The following is an 8,955-nucleotide window of genomic DNA, read 5'->3' as shown; positions in this document are numbered from 1 at the left end:
TAGAAGCATTCAGCGGTGTCGATTTCTCAAAATTATTAGGGGGGGGGGCAGAGTCTTGAAAGTTGCCATGTGAGGAAAGTTACTTTGAACTTCTCGGACATATATATATATATATATATATATATGTATATAGGTGTGATAAGTATATGTACATGTAAGCAACTGCAAAGTCAAACTAGCCTCAGCGCGGGCTAACGTGCCAGCAGCCGCGCTGGAGCGCGCGTCATCGGCCTTCGGACAACATGCCACCTACGTCGAGCGCGAGTGGCCTTCCGTCGTCTGGCCAAATCACACCCAGCCTCGCTTCCATGCTAGACTGTTATAACGCAGACCGTCAGCTGTCATTCATGTTAATATATATAATTATATGTGTACAAACATATATATATATATATATATAAACGCGTTTAAAGTTTGTATTTATAGACTTTGACCGGCATTTATACGCGCTAAGATGTTTTCGCCGGACCGCCCTGCTGGTGGGCGTCATCGTCCGACTCTGTTTCCTGCGTCGCACCGCCTTCTGCTGGGTGGACTTCCGCCCAGAACACGTTGCAGACCGAACTGTAGCTTAGTGGCTCCATCATGTTCATTACGGACGGCACGGCGGTTGCGACCAGGCAGGGCAGGCGGCGCTGCAGGCAGAGCCGGGTGAGGCTCGGCCATCGCCAGCCGCGCCAGGCCTCGCCGCCGGTGCGTCTCCAGCGTGTGCAGGAAGCCAAGCATCGCGTTCCTGTTGAGCAGCGCCCAGCAGACGAGCTCGCCGTCAGGTGATGACGCCACGTCATTGTCGGCGGCGACGAACACGCCGGCGCTGAGGCCCACCGTCATGCCGTCGCGCATCAGACCGTCGGCGTCGGGAACAACCGCGGTGTACGGCCAGAAGCGCTTGACGGTGTCCAGGTGGATACTGTCCAGAGGCCTCACGGAGACGCCCGGCGGGCTGTGAACGAGTGTCAGGCGGGCATACAGTCAGCGGAAGCATCACCTGTCGACCGCGCGTGACATCCCCCTGACGTTAGTACATGCAGTGAGCAGGGCGGTTCAGTACCCGTGGGTGAAGATTACGGCAACATTATATGCAAGCTATTTCAGTTATGTTGACCAGCACCGTTCGGGGTATTTCGTCAACTGCAACCTCCCGGGCGTAGACCTTCCCCCGGATATCTCGGAATAGCATCGACCGACTGGAAACATTCAAGTGGCAACCAGCCATTCAGGAGGAGCTTTACCCATGATCTGTACACATAGGGCGACTGACGACAATCGCAGGGAACGTAGCTATTCATGAGGACCGCACAAATATTCGTACGATTTGCTACGGCCCTGTTGGTGTTTGGTCGTACTGGTGCCCCTTGTCGTATATCTTTTCATTCGGCACTAATCCAAAATACTCGACATTCTGGCGCTTCAGAATCTCGTCATGACATTAGCAATAGTATAGGTGGTCTGCTCACATCCTGGTCTCTGATTCTTTGGGGGCATTAACACGCGCTTGGGTGGGGCCAGTGGTGACCCGCGAAAGTTTGTTTTTCTCAAAATGATTTCCGTACGGCGCGGGGGAAGTCGTACCAAAAACTTTGCATACTGTTAGCAATTTCATAGTAGATGTTTTTGTTGATAAGATTGAAATGTGTCTTGTAAGGTCGATGTCCCATTGCAGGTCAAAATCAGGCTGTTTCTATCATCGAAGTAACATTCTGCGATACCGTTCAATTGCATGCGAGAACGGATTAGTAGACGATACCATACATCTCTGGAATCGTTTGTAATACAATTAGGCAATCTAATTTAGGACAGCGACATATTAAAATTGGCCTTTGGTCAGGTATGAACGTCAGACCGAGTCCCAAACCAATCTCCTTTTTACGGGGGGTGCTTGCGTTATGGGAGACTTCTTAATAATCATTTTGATTTGTATAACAGCAAACGTAAAAGACTTTTCCATGGACTTCTTACACGTCAGACTAGATCACTACCGAAAATAACGCAGGGCATCATTTTGTTTTGAGGAACATACCACCTATCATAATCACTGACACTTATTGAAATTGAAAACAATACAGCAAACTCGTAGGTTGCTAGCCGTCACGACTCTCTAAATGGTCGAGCAAGGCCAATGAATTGGAATAAGCGCTAACGGCATTTAAGTCACTCGACACAACGACATCTAGGTCTATGGTGGCTGCATGAGGTCTGAGGACACCTTAAATACAACCCAGAATTTGGCATTGTTTCACCCTAGGGTCATGACCTAAAAAATTCAAATCTGGACACAAATGAGTTCACATACAGGCCACCTCACTCTGTACATTCGGTGTCTCTAGCTCTCTTAACTTTAAGGTCTCATGGGACCAACTTGAGCACCTCCTTAGCAAAGATACTCACACGGTCACCCGGACGCGTGTTAACACGCGCCCGGATGGCCTGCCGGATTCCTTTCTCTCGGGTGGGGGGTCAGTTTGCCCCCCCCCCCACACTGAGATCTCAGGAACTAAGAGAGCTAAAGACACAAAATCTACAAGGTGTATTGGTCTGCAGGTGGTCTCACTTGGGTCAAAAGGCTGAGGTTACTAGGTCATGACCTTCGGGTAAAATGAGGGTAAAGCATGGTCAAATTTTGACAAATTGACTTCGCCGAATCCATGACCTGATTTTGACTTACCGTAGGTTAGTGGCTTAACGAGGTATCTGCTTTTTACGTCAAGCGATCGTTATTCAACTGTCTATAGCTATGCAAAGTTTTGGCGCGGTTAAACTGCGACGCTTAGAAACCATTGCGAAAAGATTCTCAGGGAGTCAAATTTACCCCCACTCGGGTCCATGCTAACACGCTGTCAGCCGTACACGCATTCAAGGGTATGAACGTGCACTTATAATATTTCACTAACGAATCGTTCATATTTGGCAAATACCTACTTTCGGGTACTGCATTTCCGTAGCACCACTAAAAAGCTGATATTCCACCTCCCACCTGTTCACATTACATGCAATGTAAAACAGGCCTTGGCTGCAAGGAGCCATCTCAACCCAGATCCAAGAGTCACCACACGAACACAACTCCCTCGGCCAGAGCTGCCTCTCCTTTCTCCCAGGCAGTTGAGCACACGCCACCAGCAGGTCGTCACAGCCTCGGCCGGCGAAGACGCCTCCTTGACGAACAACGTGTTGGCGTCAATGAGTCTGGAGCTGAACCCTCTCTGGTGACGGACGTCGTCCAGCACCGGCTCCAGGTAGCAGGGCCAGCAGTCGGCACGGAACGGCACCCGCCACAGGCGCTCGTGCAGCTCAGGCGCCAGCATGGCGGCAGTCAGGCGACGCATGCTGGCTGCGTCCTCCGGCGCGAAGGCGTCGACCACGTGCCAAATCTGGCGCGGCCAACTGTCGTAGGTCGGCAGGGGGAGAGTCGGGGTCAGGTCAAGTTGGAGGAGAACGAGCGCATGAGGCCGGCCCAGGTCAGGCCTGGTGACCCGCTGAAGGAACGGAGTGTGAAGTTACGGAAGGGAAAGCTTCCAGAAAAGGCCGATATTCAATGCGCACGCTAATAGCGGGCGTCTGGAGCCATTTAGTTCGGTCTTTAATCAACAGCTTGATGTGTAAGCAGAAGAAACTCAGCCCTGGTTGTTCGGCCTTATGGATTCAGAGAAACGAGGCATAATAGACAAGGAAATGATTGAAATAATGTCGGTATACAGCATTTCGGCTGTGCTAAAAGTCACGAATGCATTGACACAGGTGAGGGTGACACAGGTGAGCTCGCTATCATAACCAGAGATCGGAGCACCAAATAGGTCGAATATCCAGTGCGGCTCCCCAACGTCGTTAAGCCTGTATCTCATGGTATGCGAAAGCTGATTAATTAGCATAAGAGCTCTGGAACTCATGAGTTTCATCTACACAAAATCTCCCTCGAAGCAGCAGCACCTACGGAGACCTTGCGAACATTTCCAATATGTTTGCTTGGGGCCTTACAGGTTTTTCTGCTTTAGGTGTTACACAGCTGTCGAATTTCAACGGATTGTCTGCTGCATGGGGCTCATTTAAGCATGTTATTTTGTCTACTGACCATGATTACAATAGACACTAGCGGCTTCGACGTGTCGGAGCTTGCGTAGATCCAATGCTTGCACGTGTTGATACCGCTCTGAATCAGAAGCAGCAGACACCGCGTCTGTAAGAAGAACGGGCCCCTAATTAGATGACAACGGTTCGTGCATCGTCATCCAGAAGCTTTCGAGGTGACGGCGAGATAGAAGTTTTGCGAAACCTATGGCTAAGGGTGTTCGAGACACCTTCGGTGAACCCGAGACGAGAGCTGTGGCGACATGGACTAGCACCATTTCGGGTGAGAGAAGAGTAGGTATAGCGTAAGCAGTACCGTTTCGAGAACACTGCATCAGGACGGCAGTGTCCCCCACAACGTTGGCAATGTTAACTTCCCAGAGTGCCGTACCCCCTTCGGCGCCCCCGACCATTTGCTTGAGGCAAGTTTCGTCACCCCTCAGACCCACGAAGGCAAATGATCGCGGTATTGATTGCGAGGACAGGAACAAGGGAGATTCCCAAGATTGGGGGCTCGGAGCAATTTTGATGCATGTCTCTTCATGTACCAACGTGAGCCTAGTAGTAAAATAACACAAAAGCTCGGAGCTCGAACGCCCTACAGCCCCCAGCCCAGCCCGATAGTTCCTTGCACCTATGCCCAAGGACGCAAGCACGATCACGCGCACTGATTCCAATTCATTCTTCTCCAATCATTGACTAAAGAGGTCAGCGATAAAGAGATTGCTTTCCGCGTGCTTTTATTCCCAACGTTGTTGAGAGCTTCCGGGCACTTCATCGACCGAGACGATTCTGTTAATGCTGGATGACGCCTGGTTCACTCCTTTCTTGGTTAGCTCGCCCGTTTGAAAACCCTTCCTGACGTTAAAAAATGGGGAGGACATCTTATCTAGATTCCAGATCTATCCCAGCCTTCTGTTGATGGAAAACATCATATACTTGAGGAGAGAACCATGGGATCCATCTTGGCCCCATGAGAACACTTGAGAACACAGACGCCATCAGGACGCTCTTTTACTCTCGTCGGCGTTCGAAATGAGAGCAGCGCGGTTGTGAAAGGAGACTACACCAAGGTCAATGCACTTCCGTCCTCCTTTCAGGACGGGGGGGGGGGAGACCTGCGTTTTCACGAGCGCGTCAACCACACATATGAACGTTTCGACCTTAATCGGGACCCCAGTGGTACTGCACGCCCCGAGGACGTCGCCATTTTCGTGATGGACTCATCGCTTACGTTGTTGGCTTCGGCCGACCGTCAAGCTCGCGGTCAGGCCTAGGTCAATATCCCTCGCGTTAACGGCAAGATAAGTAGTGCAAGTCACAACAGCACGCTAACGAGACAGCCGTGACGCAGCACGTTATGCAGGAGTTCGGTGACGCGTTCCGGCGCGATGTAGGTAGCGTGAGGCCCCGCTGCCTCTGGGGATCGCTAGCCGTCAGGACGAGTTCGATAACACTAGGTCCGTTTGCACCGAGACAGCCCAGTTCAAGATCAGCCGGTGCCGGCTTGGGCCGACCAGCGCCGCCAGGTGGCGCCAACAGTCGGGGCCATCGGTGGCGGCATCGGCATAAGGACCTCTGTGCGGCCCGAACGGACCGAGACCGTGGAGTGTGTTGCCGCGCGCACGACCAGTAGGTACTCTGTTCGGACTGAAGCATCCATACGCCCCGCCTGCACGGACTAGAGCGCTGACACTGCTCGCCAACTGTAACGTTTAAGCGCCTTGCCGACTGGAGGGCACTCACCGCGCCCAAATCAACCTAGTGCCAACAATGCGGGCGCCTCGACTTGACTGCCAAAGCAGTGCCGCCATTGCAGCTATAGTATGGACGGCTCCTCGCTCATGTATGAAACCGTGTGTTTCGGGATTCTGGTGTGTCCCAGCTTTAGTCCAACACCCTCAAGCAGCACTTCAGGAAGGTGTCCGTCAGACAGCGGAAGGTGGCAGACAAGGGCCTGCCAGACTACTACTACAACAACGTCACAGCCCCGGCCAATCCTCCCGGCCTCCAGAGACAAAGCAGCCGAAGCGGCAAGCCAACTTCGACAGCCGAAGTCGCGACGACGTCTTGAAAGAGGAAGGGAGGAAATACGCGGAGCTGCGTAGCAGCTGAGGGCGATACCGTGGTCCACACGAAGCAGCTCGAGTGGTGGCGTCACTGGCCCATGGATTCCACCAGTAAAAAACTAATCCGACGCTCATGCTCACGTTCACATGGAAGACTAATGGAAAAACCCGTCGCGAGCGAGACGGGTTTTGTGAGCGAGATGCGGTGGCTTGGTATGTGAAATGCCCGGGGGCCATATACTCGTCGGGTGTCACAGTGGTTCTAGTGGTTTGTTTACCGTTGTGTGTTTCTGTCCGCTGTTACATCCTCATCGACATGTTTCAGGCAACATAGATCGCAGTGGTGTAAACGAATGTGCATTGCATTGCGTTATGGACGCTAGGTTTAGTTGTGTTCGTGAGTTGTAAATGTTCAGCATTTGCAAATAAGATAGAACTTCAAATTCTTAATAGAATACAATATATTGTCTCAGATTGATTGTTGTGGCATGCCATTGGTCATCCACTCCTATGCGTTCGCTTAACTCTGCGATTCGGAAGACGATAGTGAGACGCCAAGTTTTGCTGCCTTGGAGAGTCATAAAACCGTGGCCACTCGAAGGCTGCTGTTAAAAACGGCAGGGACAGGATTGCGATGGTCATGATAGGTTGTGCGCTTTGAAAACGTTCTTGTATGAGCTGGAATAACAAGGTTTACCTATGGTCAGAACGAAATAGGTTGCTTTAACGTTTCCGTGTGAGTAGGAGATGGAGCTGAGTTCGTCAAATCATTGGCGAGTAGACTGAAATAGAAACGAAGGTACGAAATTACACACATAGTCTGACGGTTTAGAAGTGCATAAAATCAACCGCAGTGGTTCTCAGGAATTCTTAGTTATGAATACCCTACCTACGTCTCAGTAGATATCACAGACTTCTTGGTTCGTTTCAATATCAGGTAATAGTCATCCTCCTGGGTGAATACTACGAGGATAACGACAGAAATATAAGTCCTTTCACAAGGTCAGCAGTCATCCCATAACAAAATTATACTGAGCGGCAGTGACCTGCCATCCGAGTCAACGTTAATTCGTTGGACAGCCAAGTAATCCGGCACTGGTGCAGCACGCTGGAGCCGAACCGCGCTGAGGTCAAAGACTCAGAACATAATCGAGGGTTACTTTAAGTCGCAGCCCGGCGTCCTGCGTATGCAGAGCCGTCCCGCCGGGAAATCGCTGTTCGTGCGGTTGTTTGAGACTGGATTTATGCAAATGGTTTTCAACGTCGGCACTAGGGTTCCCAGCCCACCTAGGAAACCAAATCAGGGACCGTCCACGTCTCATCGCCTTTGCACAGAATGGGCTTCTTAACGCCGCTGATTTGCATGCCTTATCTTGATGTGACACACACCTTGAAAAAGAGACCTCATTTGCGTAAATACTGCCTGCGTTACTTTCCACAGTAGCCAACCAATTTCATCTTGGTCTCCAAATGGCGTGACGGTGTGCTACGCCGGGGCTTAGTTTAAACTTTGTATCATTTCTCAAGTCACTCGTCAGGCCTCGTTGACTGGTCGTACCGATGCTTTGTAGATAGCACGTAGCCGCATCTTGGGCATGGTCGCATATCACGGAATGCGATATCGTTGAACATGTTTAACGTACGTGAACGTGCAGCCTCTTGAGGCAGTTTGAGTTCTTTCACGACCCATTTTAACCAATCACGTTGATGAAGTGATGCGGCTCAGGAGCTTCTTACCTTGGCTGTGATTGGGCCATATGCCTTCAAACGGGCCACAAGATGGCCGATATCTTCTTGGTTCACCAGCTGCACGTCCTGTTCGTTCATGGTTGAACCGAGGATGAGTCCTCACCGCTACAGGCGCGCCGACAAAGCCGACTGCCAGCTCCTCATGGGCGTCCCAGAAGCACAGTGACCAACGCACTGCCGCAGTGGGGGGCGGCGAAATGTGGCCTCCCTCTCAAGGCCGTTCTCGGCGGTAGGCAACAGCGAATCGTGCCGAGACGCCGATGGTGTCAAGGTCGGGATGTCGAGACACCGCGGAACATGGCTTTGTCAGGGGTTCTGCCTCATTTCGCCTCCACTATCGTTCTTAGTTCTCTCCTTACGCCGTACTACGCATCGTCCCGCGATATGGTTTTGTCAGTGCCCAGGGGCGGATCTAGATGGAGGCCGCGGTGGCGCAAGCACAGGAGAGGGGGGGGGGAGGACACAGGGGTCACCTGCCCCCCCCCCCCTTAGGTTCAGAAGAGCCCAAAGGGCCCCTCGAGGACCTATGATTAAGGACCCGATTTCAATGCCAGCCAGAGGCCCCGCGCGCTGATCAGGGCCCCTGATCGATAAGGCCCTATACTATCGAGATACCACCAGTAGTGAGCAGTCGAACTCCGTGGCGGCAATGAGCCTGGGGCTCATTTCCCAAGCAGGGACAAAGCCGGGGCCATCGATTTACATTTGTTGGGCCTCACAACGCCTAACAGGGCCCCTGTGCTGTCTAGGGGCTTGAAGTCTGCCAGAGGCAGTGTTTGAGGAGGCCCAAAGGGCCTGGAGGGTCCATTAGGCTAAAAATATAGGCCTCGATTAATCAAAGGATTGGAGGGCCTAATAGCACGAGGGGCTGGTCAGCGTCGTACTCAGGGGCCCGGCCTACGGGAACAGACCCTCAAAATGACAGCCAGAGGGCCTTTGGCCAACAAGGGACACCCCGAGTTGGGTCTATATGTCGGTTAGGCACCACCGGTATCACACAGCCCACTCGGTATCGCTTATTATTATTTTTTAGCGAAAAGATTTGATCCGAACCCTTCAAATGGATGAATTTCTT

At 51.8% G+C, this 8,955-nt stretch overlaps 1 protein-coding gene across 1 annotated transcript; it reads right to left on the bottom strand.

Moving 5' to 3' along the window:
- Window positions 1–408: 408 nt before the first annotated feature.
- Window positions 409–8,027, bottom strand: LOC119106450 (uncharacterized). The gene is made up of 4 exons (XM_037230096.1): window positions 7,869–8,027; window positions 4,067–4,171; window positions 3,115–3,381; window positions 409–943 (listed from the first exon to the last, which is right to left on the bottom strand). The coding sequence occupies exons 3-4, from the start codon at window positions 3,321–3,323 to the stop codon at window positions 487–489; spliced, it is 666 nt and encodes a 221-aa protein (XP_037085991.1). The 5' UTR covers window positions 3,324–3,381; window positions 4,067–4,171; window positions 7,869–8,027; the 3' UTR covers window positions 409–486.
- Between the last annotated feature and the right edge of the window lie 928 nt (window positions 8,028–8,955).

This window comes from Pollicipes pollicipes, unplaced genomic scaffold, assembly GCF_011947565.3.
Source record: "Pollicipes pollicipes isolate AB1234 unplaced genomic scaffold, Ppol_2.1 Scaffold_6138;HRSCAF=7277_pilon_pilon_pilon, whole genome shotgun sequence".
Taxonomy (NCBI): Eukaryota; Metazoa; Arthropoda; class Thecostraca; order Pollicipedomorpha; family Pollicipedidae; genus Pollicipes; species Pollicipes pollicipes.
The sequence above is the reverse complement of the archived record's forward strand: the minus strand, read 5'-3'. Positions and strand labels throughout refer to the sequence as shown.

Bases quoted from the DNA above. Each gene is read 5' to 3' on its own strand.
- LOC119106450 (XM_037230096.1), bottom strand. From the start codon at position 3,323: ATGCGTCGCCTGACTGCCGCCATGCTGGCGCCTGAGCTGCACGAGCGC. The intron at 944-3,114 runs GTGGCGTGTGCT...ACTCGTTCACAG, and splicing joins GAGGCTGTGACGACCTGCTG to CCCGCCGGGCGTCTCCGTGA.